This window comes from Arvicanthis niloticus, chromosome 7, assembly GCF_011762505.2.
Source record: "Arvicanthis niloticus isolate mArvNil1 chromosome 7, mArvNil1.pat.X, whole genome shotgun sequence".
Taxonomy (NCBI): Eukaryota; Metazoa; Chordata; class Mammalia; order Rodentia; family Muridae; genus Arvicanthis; species Arvicanthis niloticus.
Window position 1 is genome coordinate 29523262 of NC_047664.1, and position 23020 is coordinate 29546281.

Genomic DNA, 23020 nt, shown 5'->3' on the forward strand with positions numbered 1-23020 from the left:
TTCTTCATTTCTGATGCCCTGTAAGCTCTGAAGCAGTGAAGAAGCATGATGACATGGAGAAGTGTTTATGATGTAATGTGAAGCTGTACAGCCCAGCTTAAAAGTGTGTGTGCAGTATGATTACAATTCTGTCAAGGTTTCTATTTATAAATATCTGTGCAGAAGAATGTTGTCACAGTGAGTCTGTGAACTGTCGGTGATTAGCTGAGTTTATTTCCCCTGTGTTCCTTACTGTATTTTTCCAGTTTGATACAAGAATCACGTCATTTCTATATAAAGCTAACATATGTATTTGTCTTTATACATTATCTTTGTGCATATGTGTGTATTTGGATATATGTGAGCATATTGCTATTGTATAGGTATGTTCGTGTGCAAACATGACTGTATGTTTTGGTATCACGATTCTTGAGTTTAAGCAACTCTTGTTTTATTTAATAAGAATTTTAAAGCCCAATAACAGTGATCCTGGCTACTTGGAAATGACAGAGAAGCTGTAAAATAATTTTCTTTAACTGAAAAGGTAAGTACAAGTAAATCAAATATTTTTAAGAGCAATGATTTATTTGAATAACTTTTATCACAATATATCCTCAGAATTGTTATGAGCTGTTATTGTTTGTTATTATGAGCTGTTAATTTTGTACCATGTCTGTAACTGAACTTTTATCACAGGCACACGATCATAGAAAAACCCATGTAGCTTATAGTGCTATCCTTTGTCCCAGGCAGCTCTGGGGGCCACACAGGTAAGGGAGCCTCGTTTTGACTCGACTTTGGTTCACTAACAGATGTTTTCCTAAGTAGCTTTCAGTTTTATTTGATATGACTTAGTTCTAAAATATAAAAATTAGTTTTGTCAAAATAGCAGAGTTTATGCATCTCAGATGAGTTAAATAGAAAAGTAAAACAAAATCTATTCACCCAGATAAGCCTGTCTGTTGAAGTAGAACCAGTGCAGGGCAGTCTCGGCTGGTGAGACCCTTTCACTGTAGAGAAGTCTCCCAAGAGCCCTGTTCAAATTTTGAGATCTATTTTTAGTGATAGTTAAAGCTGTCTCATTTGTAAGGGGTTTCCAAGGACTTAAAATATTTGTAAACTTTATTAAAAAGTATAGCTGGTAGGATTCTATGAAATTGCATAGACTTGCAAAGTAAACTGAAGTTAACAGTCAAGCAGGGTTGTATATTCTTATGGTTGAAGAGCCACCATGTCCATGGCATTGAATCAATCCTGTGCTTCAGCTTCAGTTCTTAGAGGCAAACCAGTGCTGTAACTTAAAACAGAACTCAAGAAGACTCAATTAAATTAAATTATTTTTTTTTACTAAAATTAATTTAGCCCATGCGATTCATCCTGAAACTTCAAGTCATAAGACAGTCCCCCCATTCCTCTATTTGTGGGTATTTGAAACATCTCAGCTCAAAAATCTTAGAGCCTCTGAGGCAAGAATTCAAAGTGCTGAGGAGCAGCTGGTTGGTGGAGGAAAAAAGGCCAACTAGAGAAGAGAGTGCTGGGTTCAAACCCTCGCCCGAGGACTAACTAATTTTGTCACTGGGAAAGCCCTACTGCCTCCAGAAAAGCTTCTGATGAGGCTGGTGTAATACCTGCCTTGGGCTAGCTTTTCTCTGCCTGCCATTGACCATCGTACCTTTGTCCTTCTAGGTCCTGCAGTTTCAGAATAAAATAGTCACTGCTCAGACACTTAGTGTAGGATTCCCTGAGTATCCCATGCATGCCCTCCCCAGAGCTCCTCTGGTTCTCTGATTACATCCAGCCTTGACCCTGCAAGATCTTTTGATCTAGGAGTTATTTCAACAGAGATGACAAATAAAGACAACTCAGGGTCCAAAAGCTTGTGCTTTCAGATGCCCACCACTGCTGCAGTTACTGTGTAATGTCTGGGAAGAATGGACCGTCTTGATGCTGGGGCATCAGCCTGTACAGCCCCAGGGACCAGGCCATCTGCTTAGGGACTTCTTGCACTGCAGATAGCTGGTGAGGGGGGCCAGAGAGGCACAGAGCTTCGAATGTCCTGTTTTCTATTTTTATAAGGTGAGCTTTTGGCACAGTTTTAACTGCCAAAGTCAGATCTTTTGAATTCAGTAACAAGATTCCTTAGGTTCCAGCCAGCAGCAGCAAGGTCTATTACAGGAAGCTGTGATGAGAATGTGTGCCAAGACGGGGAGCAGAGAAGCCGAAAAGACCCCCATACTGTTCACCTGCTGGGGACCATGAAGAAAAAGCCAGGCATCCCAGATTGCAGCTTGGGGCCACGAAGCAGATGTACCTCACACCACTTCTTCCTAAACACCTTCCTTTAAGTCTACAAAGAAAGGGGCTTTTGTCCCTTCCTCTATATGGTGAATGTATAAGAAATGACAACAGAAAGTCTAGAACAATGGAACATTTTATTACTTCATCAGGGCCCTTACAGCAGAGTATGTAGTGGGGCCAATCCAGCAAAAAAGCACCCCCACCCTCCATCCCCCTCGAAAAGTTTTATGCTGTTTATGTAATTGTGCCTGGTCTTTTTCACATTGCTGTTTTATTTTTAAAGCAATTAAATATTTGGTTTGTTTGTTTGTGATGCTTTCCCATTGCATCTTAACTAGTTGAGGTCTGCTTTCTAAAAATTTGAAGTACTGGTGAACAGGTATTTAGAGCCCTCCCCATCTCTCTACCAAGTTCCCTCCAGGCTTTCAGCTGTCGAAACTCACCCGCCCAAATCTGTGGACAAAGACCACTGCGAGATTTTCAAAGAGGCAACCTAAGAACCAGTGTCCAACCGACACTGTGAATCCAGTGGCACGGATGCCCACTTCACAGATGGAGAAGCTGAGGCTCAGAAAGGTCGGGTAACTTGTGAAGGGAGTTGTGGCTCCCTCTGATTCTAGAATTGCTACTTAGTACAAGCCTTAACTGTCATGCCAAAATTTCTTGCCATTGCCAAAGTTGCACACATGGAGCATCAGGCTCTGTGTGTCCCACTCATTGCCAAAACAGTGCTTCAGGGGTCAGATAAGGAAAGTGAGGCTAAGGCAGCTCCCTAGATGTCAGGATGGAGCTGTGGCTCTCCAGCTTCCCTCCCACTTCCTGTATTGCACAGATTCATGTGTGCCCTGGACAGTTCTCCCATGGAAAATAGCTGCCAGGGTTATGGCTCTCACCCTGCTGAAATATGAGTTGCTGGGGGCCCAGAACCTTGCTCTTTTTGAGAGAACCTTCTGTATCCACCCTGAGTAAGAAATGAGAGCATTCAATGTGCCTAAGAGGCCCAGGCTGCTCCCAGAAGCTTTTGGCCCAGGTTTTTGCACAGACTTATGAAATATACAACCCTTACTTGATTCCTTAATGAGCCCAGCACAGCTCAGAGGTCTGCTAAAGGGACAGATGACAGTGTGGCACGAAATACTTCACCTAGAACCCTCCTTTAAAAGATTCCGTGGAAGGACGTTAGAGCTGCACACAGCATTAGCTTTGTGCCTTATATATTTGCTACAAAGAACGTCCCTTCTGTAGCTTCCAACATTTACCCAGATCAACACTGCTGGAATGTGTAATGGTTTTTCCAGAGTTCTGTCTTTGAGGTTGTTTGGCTTGCGGGCAGCAAGCCCTGTGGAGTTTGGGGAAATAGCCAAAGAATGGTGTGTCAGTTAGAGTCTATAACGGGAGGTGTGTATTTTTCTGTCTGTTCTCTGTCACAGGCTTTGGGGTTAGGGATGGGGGAGGAAAGGCTTAGCTTTTTGCCCATCACATACTGCCCTGTCCTGCCAACCTGGCTTTTTTGCAGGAATCTCAAAGCAGTGGAGATAAATCTGTGACAGAGTATGTGTTAGTTTGCACTGCTCAGACTCTATATAGATCAGGGAGAGGGGTTGGCTGTGGAGCATTTGAGGGGAAAAGAAAGAGTTTAAAGAAAAATACAGTGGGCTGAAAACAGACTGAAGCATGGAGCCACGGCTGATCTGGGCAGGAAGAGTGGCGAGTAGACTTGGGGAGACATGAGACACATACTTCACCGCCACATAACTTTCCTGGAGGAGACAGTGTTTGCTGTAACCACATAAATGTTTCGAAGCTTAGGAAAGGAAGAGCATTAGGAGACCAATCAGAGAGTGGAAAGCTTCACTGACTTAGGAGGCCCTGGACACTGCAAACCAGAATATCAAATGCATTTATACTTTCCAAATTTCTGTTTCTTTTATGTTAAAGCATTTTAGAAAGAATGTTCTTGCCTAGAGACCACAGACATATTTTCTTGATTTGAATTAAGTGTTAGTTCCTAGACGGAGTCAGTCATGTGAGCTGTGTGTAGGCATCTGCTCTGCTGGTCCAGGCAAACTTTCACTGAGACATAAATTCCAGAAAAGGGAGTGGTATTTTTCTTTAAAAGTAAAAGGTTTGAAAGCAAACCCCAAGATTGTTCTTAGTCAGGAAATGGCAGAAGTCAAGAGGGCCTTTGGATTCCTCTAGCTTGTCTTGCATAGAAAAGGGCCCTTCCTGGAATCCCTGAGTTCAAAGGCCAGAGGAATATGACCTTCCTCTCCCCTGCCTCGTGCTACTTTGTCCTTCAGCAGTAGGGGCCTTTTCTACAAGATGATGTAGACATAGGTTCTACCCCCAGGGCCATAGTACCTTCCATAGTGCTGGCTTGACTCCCTTCCATAGAACCATCCTTCCAAGCACATGAACCGGAAAGGGGACCAGAGAACTGTGCCACTGGAGGTAGTTTATCAGGATAATCAACAGTCAGCTGATGGCAGACTCAGCACTAAAGTTGCCACTGATGGCAGCAGTTGAGGACAAAGATTAGTGGGAGGTTGGTCAGAACCCAGAGACCGCTCCAGCCTGAGTAGCCTGCTAGGGTTTCACCACCCAGAGATTTTTGCAGCCAGTCATGCTGTGTCATTGCTGGTGTCATCATTGTCATCAGCCTCAACCTCAGGTCCCCCTGCAGAGAAGTGGGAGAAGAGAGCCCACAGGCATTTATATCAGTGCTAGCAGGGGCATGAGTAGGCTATTGAAGTGATTGATTCCTACCTCAGGGGGGCGAATAAGATGGCAGGCTAGATGAAGGCAGCCTTGATTGAAGCAAAACTGCCTAGGACTTCAGCTTTTGCTAAACAGTGAGTCCAGCCTCCCAGGGGAGGTAGGGAAACACCAGGAACAATCTACCAAGTAGTAGGCAGTCACAATTAAAAATGCCACCGTGTCCCTCTGACTGCTTTTTCCATGCTCTTAAGGTAAAGTCCTTGGTAGAGATTTGTTGTTGTTGTTGTTGGGGTTTGTTATAGTTGTTGTTTTTGTTTGTTTAAATACATCTCCTAAAAACTGCATCCCCATCAACTGGAGAAGGTAGAATTTTTTTTTTTGTAATCTCCCAAGATTTCTATGCCGTTTCTCTAGGAACTATTTGATTTTCATGGATTTGAATAGGACCTGGAAACTATAGCTTATTTTCAGTCTTGTAGGAAAAAGGCCAAGCAATTTCATGACTGAATTCTTCCATGCCCTTTTTCATCAGTCTAAATATTAGCATATCCCTAATTCATCTATCTCAGCTTCCTCCTGTCCCTCAGGAGCTATGAAGAGTGTACAGCAAACAGGAGCTGCTCTGGGGATAAAGAGAAAAGAGTTCTCACAATTTAGGGTAGAAGAAGGGTCAACTCAGACATTTGCTAAGTTTGACAAGTCTAACCTGTCCAATCTGAACCACCTGTAGTTTTGGTGAGTTCTGTTACTCCCTAAGCTGGACTGCAGGCTTGGCTGTGTACTATCTGTGCCTATGAGGTTCCCTGCTTTCTCCAAAGAGAGGAAAGAGAATCCCATAGCCCTGGACCTACATCTATGGAGCCAAAAACCCCCACTTGTCCATGTGTTGAGATGAGACACTCATGTCTTTACTTTTGTTTTATCATGTCTATTTTTCTTTCATGTAAATTCAGAGTTGCTTCATATGTATTTGTCCCGTTTGTGTGTTGCAGGATGTCAAAGTCTTTAGTGAAGATGGGACAAGCAAAGTGGTGGAGATTCTAACCGACATGACAGCCAGGGACCTGTGCCAGCTGCTGGTTTACAAAAGTCACTGTGTGGATGACAACAGCTGGACTCTGGTGGAGCACCACCCACAACTGGGATTAGGTAGGGAACTAGTTTCCTAGCTTGGGAATACCATCTGGAGACTTTAGTGTGTGATCAAATGTGTATGCCACAGCCAAATGTAAATGTTTCATCATTTCCTGCCATGTTGGCTGGTGGTCAATAGTTGTTCTCCACTCCTTCTGGCCCCATCCTTCCTCCTAAATTTCACTTTTCTCCCTCTGATACTCTGAGAATTTCTCCTTGAGTTCTCAGAGCAGGAACTTTCCAAAGGTTTAGGCTGGGTCATAGTCCTCTATGACTCGGTTCTTCTCTAAATGTCGAGAGCCCTGAGGGGTCTTACTGCCCACCTGTGTGCTAGAGCCCATTGACCACTGGATTACAGCCTCCCAGGACAGGGAGTCAGGATAATATTACAGAGGCATCTCATAGACATATAATGCTTACATAGCATCTTTGTGAGGTGATGCCTGTACTGTGTGTGCACATGTGCACAGGCACGTACATATTTGTATTTCTCTGTAGAACAAGAGCATATTTTAGACTGTAGAATATTTGAAACTAGGTCCTTTATTGTGTGTGTGCTCAGTTGGTTCATCTCAGGTAAAGACACTTGTCAGACTTTTGCTTAAAATCTTATTTGCATGAAGTCTGAAGCCTGCAAACATGAGCAGGTATTTAAAAACAGAATTTTCACTCAATTAAGCTATAATTTTCCCATGTCTTCCATGTCTTAAAAAAGAGATATCAAATTTCACAGTTTTAAATTCTGCTTATAACCCTTTTGAAAGATTAGTAAAGTGGATTGCAACCTCTTGGCTTAGAATATTCATTGAATTGACTGGCACTCTTCCAGCAGATAGCATACAATTTTTAAAGCATAGATAATGTGATGTGAGCTTGAGTCACAATTTCCACCTCTCTTTGGATACCTGTAATGCTTGGCTGCAAGCACATAGAACTCTAGTGGGTTATTTCAGTTACTTTTCCCATTACTATGACAGAAAAGCTTATGGAAGGGGGCTTTAGGGTGGGAGAGGGGCCTTATGGTTTGAGGATTGAGTCTAGGATAAGACAGGTTGTGGCAGCAGAATTACATTTCATCTATAAACAAGAGGGATGGCTGCTAGGTCGCCTGCTTCCTTTGAGTTCTGGGACCCTAATCTATGGCATGGTGCTGCCCACATTCAGATTGGAAACTCTCCATAGAGATTGTGGGTCACCTCCTCCTGGCTCAAACTCGTCTGGAAACCCTTTCACACATTGTGCCCGAAGGCATGTTTCTTAAATGACTCTATACCCAGTCATACTACCACGAAGATTAACCACCACATTTTTCTTTCCCAACTACTGCCTATCTGTGTGACACCTGAGCCTTTTCCATTGTCACTACCTACCTTCTGCCATATTCCTTCACCTGCTCCATAATGACTGAACCAAACTGTGACAAGTACTTGTGGTGTACAGTCTGGCATGCACTGAAAAAATCTGTACAAATCCACACAGGGATGGCTTAGAAACTGTACTCAATTCAAGGGTTTCTGATTAAAGCCCTGGATGTGAAGCCACCATACAGTGCATAAACTAGATAGTAAGGCTTTGGAAAGAACTAGAACAAGTGTACCTTATTTTGAGGAAGTAAAAAAGAGGACACCTGTGCATATGCACCCTTCTGATGGTGATATTTCTGTGTCCCTTTCTTTGTTCTTTTCTCAGTCACTTTAAAAGTGTACTAGTGTACCTTAAAATGAATAGTATTTTATTTTGAAATCAAATTAAGATGAGGAAAATATAAAAGAATAAATAAAATTATTTTAAAAGAAACAGGAACCTTTGGGTTAAAATTTGGGTCCCATTAGACAAAAAAAGAAATTAATGAGCCCCACAAGGCCAGAATCTACAAGAACTGGATGTGTGCTCAGACATTTTTCCTTGGGTGTCTCTTCCACACCAGTTCCTCTCGTTACGGACAGTTAAACAACACTTGCCACCTGGGCTGGATCTTGGAGAACAACCCCAACACAGGCCTTTCACTCCTCTCCATGTGAGGTGGAGAGAGAGAAAGGGGTGTGTGTGTGTGTGTGTGTGTGTGTGTGTGTGTGTGTGTGTGTGGCTAGTGTTGATTCAACCTATCATTTAATTAAAACAAAAAAGAACATAGCTAATTAGCCCTTTAAAAGGAAATCCAGTTTCTGCCCGGTTGCACAGCAGTCTCTTGTCAGGGTCCTACTGACCAGAAATCCCTCCTCAGCATCAGCCGCCCTGCTGCTGAGGGCTGAACCACAGGCTTGTGGGAGGCTCTTTGTAATGGATGTTGCTCTAGGGTGGGTTTCTGGGTCCTGGCCTAAAGTGTGGGGCCTCACCTATGCTCAGTGTGGAACCACCCTGCCCTACATTCCTGGGAATCACTGTCTCCATGGAAATAGCTCTCTTGGGCAATTCTATATTGAGCCTTCTTATTAGGGAGGAGGACACACAGGCAAGCAGTACAATGTACAAGTCTTTTAGGCAAATTTTAAAACAGATTATGACCCCAAACTGTGACAAATAGAAGCATAAGAATAGCATTCTGATAGTTTTAGTTCATAGGTAACCACAAATTAAGGTCTTGAAAACAATTACTATGCTGATTTTTGCAGCTGAACTGCTGGAAACTTAACCAGAAGTTTAAAGTAGACACAGTTGCAAAGATAGCCTGTGTGAGCCAGCTCCCTTTTTGCTAGAAAAGTCTATAATGACCTACTATGGTTACAGGTCATCTAGTAGACTGATAGAGAAGCAGTAACAGTAGTGTTCCTGCCCTGTCTTCCTTATATCTGTGAGTAAACAAAGGTGAAAGCCTGTGAGCCAGAAGCCCATGGTTCTTCCCAGTCCCCAGTGTCACCTTCTGCTGGCATCTACCTCTGAGGTACCTTCTTTCACAAAATGCCAGTCCTGTCCTTTTCACTAATAAAAGTATTGTCCTGATGAGTACTTCTCATAAGAATCCCCTATTCTTCAGCTCCCACATGTGGGAACAATCAGTGATAAATCCATGCCTAGAGGCATTACACAGCAGCCTGGGGCCTCCAGCTATAGAGCCCTGAACAAGGGCTCAGCAGGATTTCTCCTGTTTCCCAGCTTTCTGGGGAAGGAACCTGGAGTTGAAGCTGCAGCTGGTTTGCCTGAGGAGCCACAGTGAGGCCCTTCTGGGGTCCATAGCCAGCTGGGGGAAAAGCATGATCCTTCAGGGCTACATGGGCTAGCTTGGCAATCACTGGTTACCTGAAACCACAGTGGGGCCCAGTTTCCCCTGCCTCCTTCCTCAGGCACCAGGCCCTCCCCTGTGTACACGCAGTATGTGTGCTGCTTCCCTAAGACCTCTCCCAGGCAGCTGCTGTTAAGGATAAGAGCTATAGAGACCACAGCATTGGTCCTAGCTAGAAAGCTCCCTACAGGGTCTTTGTGCCTCCTCAGGGTTCTTTGGAAAGCACACTTTTTGATTTAGAGCTAGCTACTGCATTCTTACTAGGGCCGCTGCTTCCTCTCTGTTTTGTAAATGGTAAAAATGTTTTATTCCATAAAACAACCACCTACAGGTTATTGGGTTGTTGAGTTTTAAGTTTGTTTAGAATATTTTCTCCGAGTAAAGCTCCTGATGGAATTTGCTGATGTGTTTTTGGACGAGAAAGCCTGTTTAAATTTAAAATGAATGAACTTAAGCCTGACTGTTTTTTTTTTTTTTTTTTTTTTGAAACCATGCATCAGTTTTTAGTCAATGCTTAAGTTGTATGTGGTTGTTCACATACGTCTTGAGGAAATATAACCCTTGTATAAACACAATCGTTCATGTGTTCCAGGGAGAATTCTCCCAGATAGAAGTAAATGGAAACTATTCTAGGTTTGCATCAAGCATGGCTTTTCATGCCCTATGAGATTTGTAGCTGTCAATGGGGACAGATTCTGCTTTTAAATGTTTCTGCCAAGATGTCCCCTTCTCGTCGTATCAAAATGGAGGCTAAAAATGCATTGGCCAAGAATTTCCTCTTGGTAACGGGAATAGTCCTCATAGAGCAGTGTCTGTAACCACAGTTCTTCTTTGTGAACAGAAATTCCTTCTCCCAATTCTGAGACCCTTTAAAGTGGCTTTTCCTATGTGTCTCCTTTCCTTTGAAGATGAAATTTTTCTAGATATTCAACCCTGACTTCATGAGAGGCAGTGGGGACTCAAAATAGAGAACACTCGTGTTCACTTAAGCTGTGAATGCCTGGCTGGCATCAGGTCACACATGTAGTTCTTCATGCTCCCTGTAAAAGCAGAGGTTCAGAAAAGGGACTAACCAGCCTTTCCAGATGCTTACATAAGGTGTTCTAAGAGGTGTGTGTAATCTACCTGGTAAAGGCAAGAGGTGAATAATCCAGCTGGTACCTTCATTCCATGACATGTGCTTGTAGTGTCTTGTCTATAGGTCCCTGGTCTGACCACCTATATGCTCTGTGGTCCTACGTGCCCTGCCTCTTGAAAATCCTCTGTACCTGCTATCTTTGCCTTTCCTTTGCCTTTAAATGAGAGTTGAAATTTTGTAGTATAAGGGCAGAATCATTTGTGACTCTCTCATTAAGGCTGTGTCAATTCCAACTGTACAAGAAATGCATACATGCTGGTACTAACCCAGACTTTGTGTTTTAGTGAACTTTAAGACCTCTTTTAGTATATCATCACCGAATTAAGTGCTGCTCCTGACAGACTCATCTCAGTGCTTAAAACCAGCTTTTGACCTTGTGAATTTGCCCTGAAGGTTCTGTCATATCTTACATGTGCTGCTTCTCCCTACAGAGAGGTGCCTGGAGGACCATGAGATCGTGGTCCAAGTGGAGAGCACCATGCCAAGTGAGAGTAAATTCTTATTCAGAAAGAATTATGCGAAGTACGAGTTCTTTAAGAATCCGGTGGTAAGTGTCCTAAAATCTTGGAATTTTAGATTTAATAAAACCTGATTATCAGATGATGAGCTGGGTCACTATTTAATTAAATAGGCCTCACAACCCAATCATCACTAGATGTCCTTCCTCAGAGGGTCACACTGGAACAAATGTAATCAAATAGCAGATAATCTCTTGATTATATGTTGGTATGCTGACGTCAACACCTTGATTTTTTTTTTTCCGTTTATGGGGAGGTTCCTGTCATGTGACACAGTAGCAAAGGGGCTTTCATGACTTCTAAGCCTTTGGTCTTTTCCTGAGTCACCAAGCAGACTGCTGGTCAGCTTGGGGAGACCATTGTCTACTTCTGGTTCTGGTTCCACTTCACTGTTTTCTTGAAAAGAAAGAAATGTAATAGTTCTGGGTAATTAAGCAGAACTGCAGTCACTGTGTTATTTATTTATTGGCTTGCTTTTGGTTTTCTTCTGTACAAGTTTTGATAAAAGAATGAGAAGCACTGGTATCTAAAATACAAATGGATCATGATCATACCTGGAGAAAATTTAATATTGTCAGACATGCATCTATAGTACCCTGTTTCTCCCTCTCTCTCAGAACTTCTTCCCGGATCAGATGGTCACTTGGTGCCAACAATCCAACGGTGGCCAGGCTCAGCTTCTGCAGGTACTAAACAAACACTGTGTTCTTGCTGAAATAGACTTGCTGGAGGGTTGAAATAAGGAGCAGATTCCTGAAAAGGAAAGTAGCAGCATTCCTGTTACACCATAGTGGGAGCCATTTGCTTCTTTCTGTCTCAATATTAATTGCTGTGTCCTATATGACACCAGTTTTGTTGGGATTTTAAGAAGTTTGAAGGAAGAGAATTTTGCCTAACCTTCCCCAAAGTATTTTAATGATTCAGAAAATGTCAGCTATATGTAATAAGATAACTGCTTTCATTATTTTATGTACACATTGCCTAATTTTAAAAATTTATTCCTTCACAGAATTTTCTGAACTCCAGCAGCTGCCCTGAGATCCAGGGGTTCTTGCAGGTGAAGGAGGTGGGACGTAAGTCTTGGAAGAAGCTGTATGTGTGCCTGCGCAGATCTGGCCTCTATTACTCCACCAAGGGGACTTCAAAAGTAAGTTTTAGAACACTCCACTTCTCCCTGTACTAGGTGTTCTTGCTGTGGCCTTGGGCTTAATTTTAAAAAGTCCCTGAACCTCTTTTATGCTAGTGTTAACTAATTAATGATCAATTTATATAATAACTGTACACACAGTACTGGTCTATCAGAAATTGGATGGAAACACACAGGGCAGCAGCTCCTGTTCCCCTAGGATGGTCAGCCCTGGATCCCTACTGTGGGTTGAATGTAAATGCTCCTGGCTGACTCAGTCAATGCAAGGGCATACTTGGTCTTCCTAATTTAGAACTTAGATCCAACCTGGCCATAGGATAGGTACTGAATTGTTGTCCTGTATTCATAAGCAAAATATGGTTTTCACTCTACTGGAGCAAATTTTAAGAATTGCATAGTTCATAAAAACAATAGTGAATCTATGTAACACAAACCTGGCATTTGTGGATTATGCTGTTGTTGAGATTCCATGTTGTCCTTTCAGTTCTGTGTGTGTCACCAGGGGGAAAAGGTGAGCTTTTAGCACTATAGACTTTTTCCAGAAAATGTGACCTCACAGTTCACTTAACGGCTGTTTTTCAGGAACCCAGACACCTGCAGCTGCTGGCTGACCTGGAAGAGAGCAGCATCTTCTACCTGATTGCTGGAAAGAAGCAGTACAATGCACCCAATGAACATGGGATGTGCATCAAGGTACTCTACAGGATGCTGTCCATGGGCTGGGACTGGGAGCTATGCAAAGGCATTTTCTCCTGGCCAGTATTTATTTGGTTGTGGATCCTTCTGCTCTAAAGAGCCTGGGTGCTTGAGGAAGGTAGACATGTACTCTATGGAGCACTAAGAGGCCTCAATGACTTAAGGCCAGGTAGCCATTAGCCCTGCACTAGCTGCAGCCTTTACCTGGTCATAGTAAGGAGAAACAGAAGCTGGTTAACGAAGGAACTCCTGACCTGACACCTGATTGCCTGCAGCTACTAAGTGTACTACACTGTCTATATGGGCTTCTAGTCATGAGGATTGACCATGATACTGCCTGCCTGCAATATGTATATATGAGAATACTGTCACATGGATGTAGATGTGTGCCTGTAGTCAGAACACACAGATGTGAATGTATATATGGGTGCAAACAATGCATACTTGCACGTACATGCACACACACCACAGCCAAGACCATGTTCTTTTTCCTCTTGGTGAGATTGTGGCAGTGTTGATTATCATGGTCGTGACTACTATCTCCTGAACTCTTATGCATAACCTGTTGTAATCATTTTACAGTCACTATCTTATTTAATCTTCATGGATACTTGGAAGGTGGGAGCTAGATCAGCTTCCTTACCTTTGCGCAGATAACCAGTGACTAGTTGTACTTGGTGTATCATGGTGTATTGGCTTTTAAGGTTTGAGGACAGCCTTCTCTAACATTGGGTGTATGAGTTCACACTCTGTTTCACTGATTGGCTTTTTGTCTCTTCTGTAGCCAAACAAAGCGAAGACTGAGATGAAGGAGCTTCGTCTGCTCTGTGCTGAAGATGAGCAGATCCGTACTTGCTGGATGACAGCCTTCAGACTCCTCAAGGTAACATGACTCAAGGCTACAGTTGGCTGCACCTCATGCAGAACAAGCAACTGGATGTGGGTCCATCCTCACAGAAAAATGCTATGGCATTTCTACTAAATGTGATTTATTAACTGTAGTTGTATATTCTACATAAGAGCTCAGACCATTAGAAAGGGTGGAAACAGGTTTTCCAACTTGAGCACTATCAAGGGTTGATAAAGATGGAGTTCTGTGCATTGTAGATCTCTCCTACAAGGTGCCCCCAATCAGTGGAGACAGCCAAAATGCCGCTAGATGTTTTCAAATGTCCTCTGAGCATCGAGGGGTAAGAAATTTCCCCTGTAGTAGACAACTCTCAGTTCTAAGCCTGTTCAAAGTCTGTCATTAAACTGGCATGATATAAGCTAGCCATGAAAGGAATACTTTGTATGTGTTAAAATAATGAGATTTCTAGGTGTGGTACACATGCCTAGAATCCCAGCAGTTAGAGGTGGAGGTAGGAAGATGGTTGAGTTTGAGACCAGCTTAGACTTTATACAGAAACTCTTTCTTCCAAAAAGAAAAAGAAAGTTGACCAATGTTTTAGAAAAACTATTAGTTAAAAAATAAGTATATAACAATATTAGGATGCCCTTCACTTTTATGTGGGAGAAAGGCATTGCTGTGCTCAGTGGTACAGATTTACTTAGTGAACAATGCAGGATATAGGGTCAGCTTTTTTTGTTCTTCATCACTTCTTGGACATAGGACGGTACTAGAGGGTTAGAAAGTTGTAACGGTTACCTACTTCTCTTCTCCCTCCTTTTCTGAAAGTTTCTTAAACTGATGTAAAAATTCCCCCCACAAAATGTCTTGCTGAATCAGCACAAGAGCCTGTCATTGTGGTTGCTTTGGTTTTAAGTTACCCCGCCCTGCAAAGGCGATTAGGTTCGTGTTCTGCAGGCAGCAGACCACCAAGAGGCAGGAGGAGCCTCCTCTGCAAAAGCACTTGGACAGTAGGACCAGCATGGTGGTAACAAAGAAGAAATTCACTGCAGTGCTCTGAAGCAGCTAAATGTGGTGATCAAAGTCCTGTCAGCAATGGGAAGGTTATGCAGAACAAAAGACTGCACTGGGTATAAAGAGGTCAGAGAAGCCTTGCGGGCCTAGCCTGACTGCCAGGGAGAGGGCAGACTAAGAACCACAGAGTGACTTGGGTGGCTTAATGTCCGCAGCCTTTCCTTAAGGATCTCCCCTGGGGTGCAAGCACTCACTCCCAGGTTCCACACAGGCAGTCTCAGTTACTGAAAGAGGTGTCTCCTCTCCATGGCAAAAATGAAAGAGAAGGCCAGTAGGATGGATTGGGCCTCAAGCCAACTGCTCACACGGAAAGGACAGCTTTGTAGTCCTTCAGTCTGAGATGACGGCCACCTTACCTAATGTAATGTACTTCAATGGTAAAATATCCTGTTTTATCAACTTATTGGGTCAAAGTGGAAGGTGTCAGTTAATTTTTGTGCATAGATGTTAGTTATCTTAACTTGGTAAATCAGTTGTTCAAACCTTAGGCTGTTGGAGTTTTTCCACTCCCCCAAATGTATTTCTTTGTCATATCTAAATTGTAAGTCTTGTGGTTTAGACCTTTCCTTACATTTTTTTTTCCCCTAAAGAGGCCAAAGCTAGTGGTTTTCAAAGATTTTTATAGCAGAATGTTTCCTCATTTTAGGGCAGAATCTGTAACTGCCCAATATAACAAGCAGATAAAAGGCCTGATTTTTTTTTTTAATGTGGCATATTAGAGTATTATGAATTAGGAGGCATCTCCGGTTTTAGTGGCTCATAACACTGAAGACTTATTCCTTACCCTTGGCCTGCTAGAACTTGGCAAGGAAAGTAGCCACAGCCTGGGTTTCCATGACCTGAAGAAGGGATAAGAGTACTGTCTCACATCCCCAGTTAGATGTTCAAGCCACTTCTGAACCAGGGACATGAGCCATCTAATCCCAGGGCCCATGGTTGAGCCTGGTTGTACTTAACAGATTGATTTTGCTCAACATCTCTGCTAAATAGGGTGTGCCTTCCATGAAATTACAGCTCCCTCCTGTTTAAAGGCATCTCTGTAAGTTTGCCTTGTATTCCTGGAGTTGAGGTGCATTCTCTGAAGCATTCTTTGACCATGACTCTAAAGCTTTTTTTACCCTTGCACAAAGCAGTAAACTTGCCTACCACCTCACTTAAAAACCTGTGTGTCTCACTGAGTTAGTAGAGAAAGATCTGTGCTTTTTATTCGACGTTTTGAGTCTTCCAGGGTTAATGGCCAGAATAGAAACTAGGTAATAAAGGAAATCTGTCAATGCACAATAGATTCACAAAGCAAATGGATTCCTTTCATTAGATCCCCAAACTCAACCCCATTTGTAATGTTAAACTCCTGTGAACTTTATTGATGTGCTTATGGTTCTTTGTTATGTTAATTTATTAATTAGTTTCTTTAGAGGAATGTGTGTGGGCATGTGTGTGGAGGTCAGAGGACAACTTGGGGTAGCCTTCTCCTTCACCATGTGGGTTCTGGGGACCAAATCCAGGCTTGGTGACAAGCACCTTTACTCCCTGAGGCGTCTCACCAACCCAGAAGGATATTTCTTAACATGGCAAGTTCTGAATGTGGAGACATGGCTGTTGTCTCTTTACACAAAGAAACAAAACAGTCCACTGTTACCTTAATCCTTTGCTGTTTGGGAGAGTCACATTTAATTTGATGTGAATAGGAAGTGAAAGGCTACATGGCAATGAAGCAGGAAACATTGTTAGGGCACACAAAGGAAATAACATTAATTGGACTATACATGTATCTTTAAAGCCCAGTCAACTAAAATAAAAAGGGAAATGAAAGAACCTAACTCTATAGACAGCTGGTACATGAATGGCTAATGGCTTAACCACTTAAAGAGGTTGTGTGAGTACAACTACCACCATGTGGGTCCTTATATTCTTAAGTAGAAACAGTGTGAATTTGTAGTCTTTAAACTAAAAACAATAAATGTGAAAACAGTCTACTTCCTTAGTAACTGAGATTTTAAAAAATGCATTCAAAAATCCAATGCAAATAAAATATAATTTTATACCTACTTATAGAAATGATCTATTTAAAATAATTCATAGATCAAGGAGAGAAGGCAAAAGAAAATCAGAAGATATGTCAGTTGAGTAATCATAAAAGCACCACGAATTACAGTTACAGCAGAATTTCAGAGGCAAATTTTTAATGTTCAATACATGTTTAAAAAAAAAAAAAAAGAAAGAAAGAAAGGTAAAAGTCAGTGATCTCAGTGTCTTCTTGAAAACATTCAAAGCCGGCATTCAAGCCAGATAATGAGGGAAGGGATATGGAGAGAGAAAAGGAGATGTGAGAGGATTAGACTTCCAAATTTGTGTAATTCCAGATGAATGACCCTTCTCCAAAATACTTGGCACCTGAAATACATTTGTTTCATACATATATTTTACACATGGTCTGAAGTAATTTTACACACTTGCCTAGACACTGACCTCTCACATTCAATCCCAAAATCAAATTTGGGATTTTCTACTTGAGATGCTATATTGTTGCTCAAAAGAGTGCATATTTTAGATTTTCCTATTAGGAGTGTCACTGGGTATTGTGGGAGGAGGCCCTCTAGGTCTCCTCCCCTTCATTAGTGAGCTAGGGCTGCAAATTCAGCAAAGCTCTTATGTGCGTTATTATAACAAAAGGGATAGTAAATAGGTGGGAGTTAATGGCCTGAAAGTATCCAGAAGAGAGAGTTCGGTACATATACAGTACTTGACCCAACTGACAAAAATGTATGATAATCCACCCAAAGCTTTACTGATCAGGGAAGCTCACCTAGACCTTAGTGTAGACCCCAATTTCCATGCATTGTTGGCCATACAGACCCATCACTTATGTGGCTGGCCTTAGTCCCTAGCATGTCCCCAGGCCCAGAGTGAGTCACATTCTTAACATAGGTTCTGTGGTCTGGCCTAGTGCCCCCAGTTAAGCACGTATATCAGGCAGGCCATTCTAATGACTAAGAGACCACTGTTCTCCAATGGGTACACCAGTACAACAACTTGCATCTTTTTAACTTACTAAAAAGCCATGTTATTTGATCCCTTCACCACAGTCAGGCTGACATAAGAGTTGTCTCCATGTCCTATACCACCTATCTGAAATGTTCTCGTTGTGGAAGATCATTCTCTGCATATTAAAATCCCCTAAGGCATCCTGATGCTGTGCTTTATATATTCAGATTTTTACTTATTTGTGTATTTATGTATTTATTATTTATTTATTTATTTATTTATTTATTTATTTGAGACACGATTTCTCTGTGTAGTCCTGGCTGTCCTGGAACTCACTCTGTAGATCAGGCTGGCCTCGAACTCAGAAATCCGCCTGCCTCTGCCTCCCAAGTACTGGGATTAAAGGCGTGAGCCACCACTGCCTGGCAAATTTTATTTTAATCTGCATATCTGCACTCTGATTTTTCCCCTGAACATGCATTCTTTTCTGGAACTAGAAGTCAGGTCTAGTGTGAACCCTAGAATCTCTTAGTCTTGCCTACGCTACTGAAGGGACAGCTCACTAGTAGCAGTAACTTCTCACTACCCTTTGTCCTGTGACTCTCATTTATGTAAAAATGTCAACTGTTTTTGTTTTGATATGTTTTCTGCCTGTTTTTTTTTTTTCTTAGAAGTTTTCTCATAATGTGCCTGATTTATATATTCTCGACTCTATAGTTTGGTTATTTTCTCAGCAACAGGAGGAAATTCTTGGTGATTTCCACTTCAGACACTTGTCTTGCCCTGTCTCCTCTCTCCTCCTCCTCTCACAGGAGTGGACTTACACTCATGGAGAATGTTTTTGTCATGTTGTACATGTTTATACTTTAGGAAGGAGTGTCCCTATAGGACCAAAAGCTAAAAGAGAGCTCGTGCCTCATGAAGGAAGGACAAGAGGATGGTGCAGCCACTTCATAACTTTATTTCCTCTTTCTGGCGCCTTCTCACTTGCTCGCTCTCATAATTTTCTAACTTGGTGTTTTGAATAAATAGTTTGGGAGTGGTCTGTGGGCTGTTCAAAGTATAGGAAATCTCTGGAGACTCTGAAGAGAAGCTTTAGAACGAGCTGGCTGTGTGTTGTAGGTCCTGAATGTGCCTCTCTTCTCGTGACTTTGGATCACTTGCTTTGTTTGTGTTTCTGCGCCAATATCTGTAGATTGGGGCTACTGATAGTATATTGATCATAAAAATGGGCAGTAGCAAATGTAGTAGACCACTTAGACTGTTTGATTCATGCAGAACTCCAGAAAGGTTCTTGACCTTGGTATTATGATAGGTGTTTTTGCCCTGTTTGTTTCCCTTTTCCAACAGTCCCAGACTGGTCAGCACCCCCTCTTCCAGGATGGAAGTTCTGAGGCAGAACTCAACAGAAGCACACTATCTTCAGAGTGTTATGCTCATGGGGGAGGGGGATTTGGCAGAGAGTATCCTACTATTGTGCATGAGAACTCCCCTCCCAGCTGTGGGGTTTGCTGTGGGCTGGGGCTGTGGAAGCTCTCAGGTGCTGGTACTAACGCTAGTCTTTCCTCTTCAGTATGGAATGCTCCTGTACCAAAACTATCGCATCCCGCAGCAGAGGAAGGGTTTGCCCCCTCCTTTCAATGCACCTATGGTAAGTGGTAGAGCCAGGGCCCTCAAGAGTCAAGGCTGTGGGAACCTCATTGCAGCATGCCTTACCTATTCCAAAAATAAGGGGAGCCGTTTTTCTTATCTTTGGCTTTTGTTTTGGAACCCATGGATACTAAAGCCATTCTCTAGTGAAGATACTGAGAGTATAACCACTCCTGCTCCCCCAAAGCACAGAGATGCACTATATTATCAAATTGTGATCTTAAAGACCCTCTGGTACTTACTCCCAGGAGAGAGAGCAAGCTCTCTCTCTTATCATAAGAGTCTTGTGTCTACTTCCCTAAACTAATGCCCCCAAGCATTGTCTTCAGTGAAGAATTGGAGATGATCACCTTCCTTCTTTCCTTTCCTTCTTTTTAAACAAAGCCCAAAGCCATTTTTAGTGTGGTTCCACTTAGATAGCTGAGCTTTCAACCTAACAGGGAATTCTGTAGCAGCCTTTCTGGTGTCTTCATGATTATTTCATGGTGGGAGGGTAGTCTCTTTGACATGTTGCACTGGCTGATTCTCCTGCATCTTAGAATCTGTGGCCTTTGCTTTGCAGCGCAGCGTTTCTGAGAATTCTCTTGTGGCCATGGATTTTTCTGGACAAGTTGGAAGAGTGATCGATAACCCGGCTGAAGCCCAGAGTGCTGCCCTGGAAGAGGGCCATGCCTGGCGTGTAAGGCACTAACCCCAGTCTGGTTGAAACTGGTTACACACTTAGTCCCAAGTTTTGCCAGGAGAATGGCTCTGCTAGTGTTGGTGGAAGGGAATATGGGAATAAGTGCAGGAAGCAGCTGGCCCCAAAGGTCCGCCATGCTGTCAGCCTTCCACACCAGTCTATCCTGAGCTGTTCCTGCTGATAAATTACTAGTGGCTATTCGTGAAGGGCACGGGGCCAGACATTCGCATGAGGACTCCACGGGGAACAGTTCTCTCTAAGCTCTAGTGCTGAATCTGCAGATGGGAAGATAATCTCCCATCTCAGGTTTCCCTGAAATCTAAAGACCATATGCAGAACACCTGCCCAGGGCTCTGCTTAGAAGACATTCCCAGTCCTTCATCCATAGTGTGGGAAAAGGGCAAAAGTCTTCAGTACAAGGACTCAGGAGAGCAGTGTTCTGAAAACTGTTGGAGCTTAAAGTGCTAGCCTGTGCTGCTCTGCTGAGTCTCCAGGATTTGTAGCCTAAGTAGTCTGGATAGAAAACATGTTACCACAGCCACAGTTGGCTGGAAATAGCCAAAATGTATTCTATTTACCATTTTGTCCAGTAACCTCTTTATTCTCCATAGTCAGGTAGTGTCATTGGAGGCTAAGGGTTAGGGGACACTGCTCAGCCACCCTGTCCTGGACAGTGGGTGACTTGGTATGTCAATTTCTCATCTTTGCTGATGTAAGCATTTCTATTGCAGAAGCGAAGCACTCGGATGAATGTCCTAAGCAGCCAAAGCCCTCTTCATCCTTCGACTCTGAATTCGGGTAAGCACATCTATAAAGGTGAAAAGGATGCCTGCTCTCTGAGCCTCTCTTAAGCTATGCACAATGCATGGGCAGAGCTACTTCTGCTACCATGCTACTAGAGCTGAGCTGAGCTCCGAGTTTGTCAAGGTTGTTTTCTGGGCTCTTGAGGGTCTCTATAGAGGAGCCATGTCTTATCCTCCATTCCCCATCTCTTCTGCAGTGATTCACAGGACTCAGCATTGGTTCCATGGACGTATCTCCCGCGAGGAGTCTCACAGGATCATCAAGCAACAAGGACTCGTGGATGGGTAAGGAAACTGGACTAATTAAATCTATGACCTGTCGAGGTCTCAATGTGCTGAATACTTGCTCTGCCTCACACAAGGACTCACAATTCCCTCAAGAAACTAGCTCAGAGGCAAAGTATGATGCCCTTGCCAAGTTAAGGGCAGAGATAATTTACAACTATCCTGTCCTGCAAATATATACATATGTGCCCTCTACCTCTTCACTGAAGTTTCAATAGAAAAGAACAAGGCTGGTTATTTTTACTTTTTAAGTCAGTAAACAAAGAGAGAAAAGAAATAATCAATACCATTTTATTTATACACTTTATAAATTCCCTTTTATGAAGAGGAGCCTCAGACAGCTGTGGTTTAGAGCCACAAGAGGTTTGCATCTCACAGTTATGACTGCTCAAGTAGATTGTCTCACTACTAAGCCACTATGGACAACAGAGGATGTGGATGATGGCAGCCATTGGCCAGAGTGACTAGGTGACAGAATGCATGCTGGTAGCAGGTTGACCTACAGGCATTCACATCATTAGCTGTCACAAGGTAACCAGAGCCATCAAGAGAGTTTGAACCTCAGGGTGCAAGCTGTATCACAGTGCAGTTATCCCAGTGGCGTTTCCCAGTCCTTGCCTTCATCTTGTCCCAGTGCCCTATCTACAGACAGAAATAGTAGGTAGATAAATGAGACAGGGACCACCATCTTGTTCAGAAAGGAACACTCTAGCTCCCTGGTTTCAGTGTGAATAATGTTCTTTTCATGGCTCTTGTCGTCTTCCCTGCAGTGGACCATGTTCCATGACAACAGCATCCTGATGATGCTCTCCCTCCACCTCCCCCACCCCCGCCTCAAAAAGTGGTTTACAAAACAGTGTGCTTCATTACAGAGTTTTAATATATACCTGTCATTGTACTTTTTCCATATTTTTCCCTTCTTACTTTCCTTGTCGCTTATCTTCCTCTGGTCCCTCTCCTCCCTACCAAATAGGACTGGTCCCTCCTACTTTCATTGATTTCATGTGATCACTGTAGATACAGATAAAGATATATAAATATGGATTCTGATATGAGAAAAACATTCGACATATCTTAGGTCCAGGATAACATTTTCCCTATAAGCCTGGCTAAATGGCGCCCTGGAATAATATGTGGATTTCCCAGTCCTATTTAACTGCCTTCTGTTCAAATATCACACCTTCCAAGCTGGTGACACCACTATTAGTAGTAGTTTGGTCTAATGTCTCAAAACATTTCTTCTTCATAATGCCAGTAGGGCTTGGAAACTTCCTTTCGAATGTGTTTAAGGTATTGGAAAACATGAGTTTAGGCTTCTTTGTGCTGTTCCATTTTAAATTTTATTTTGTAATTGTTTACAAGTTGTAGAAAAGTTTCAGGAAAAATGCAGTCAGTTCTAGTATATAACTTTACCCAGGACCAGTAGTTAACAAGACAGCACGTTCACTCTGCCATTGTTTATTTATTTAAATCATTTAAAAGTAAATTATAGCTCAGTGTCCTTTTATTCCTAGTGGAAGCTTTGTGTGGTTTTACATAACCACAGTGGCATTATAAAAGCCAGGAAGCTAACACTGATACAGTTGCCACTTACTCATTTAAATTTTTTTAGTACCCCCTCATTGCATGCTTCATAACAAAAAGAAAAAATCCACAACCTTGGTACTGCATCTAACATCCTCAAAGGCGTTATAGTCGGCTCCTGTTGTGAGCAGACAACAGACCTGACAAGTGGCGTCTGGATTTACTCCAGGCAGTGTCCCATGGCTAGAGTTGGCTCATATATCTGGGGCAGGAGTACACAGGAAATGGTTCAGTAGCCTCCTCAGTGTATTCAGGCTGG

At 42.7% G+C, this 23020-nt stretch overlaps 1 protein-coding gene across 4 annotated transcripts in view; it reads left to right on the top strand.

The window, feature by feature from the left end:
• Window positions 1-23020, top strand: part of Grb10 (growth factor receptor bound protein 10) — a 106055-nt gene that overhangs the window by 78693 nt on the left and 4342 nt on the right. For 3 of the 4 annotated variants that reach the window (XM_034508656.2, XM_034508655.2, XM_034508657.2), the window contains exons 5-15: window positions 2689-2853; window positions 5988-6144; window positions 10919-11034; window positions 11623-11691; window positions 12015-12152; window positions 12735-12845; window positions 13633-13731; window positions 19331-19408; window positions 19970-20086; window positions 20821-20887; window positions 21090-21177. In XM_034508656.2, coding sequence (XP_034364547.1) covers window positions 2689-2853; window positions 5988-6144; window positions 10919-11034; window positions 11623-11691; window positions 12015-12152; window positions 12735-12845; window positions 13633-13731; window positions 19331-19408; window positions 19970-20086; window positions 20821-20887; window positions 21090-21177 — 1205 coding nt within the window. The remainder of the gene's footprint in view (window positions 1-2688; window positions 2854-5987; window positions 6145-10918; window positions 11035-11622; window positions 11692-12014; window positions 12153-12734; window positions 12846-13632; window positions 13732-19330; window positions 19409-19969; window positions 20087-20820; window positions 20888-21089; window positions 21178-23020) is intronic. The other variant, XM_076938110.1, reaches the window with a different exon arrangement.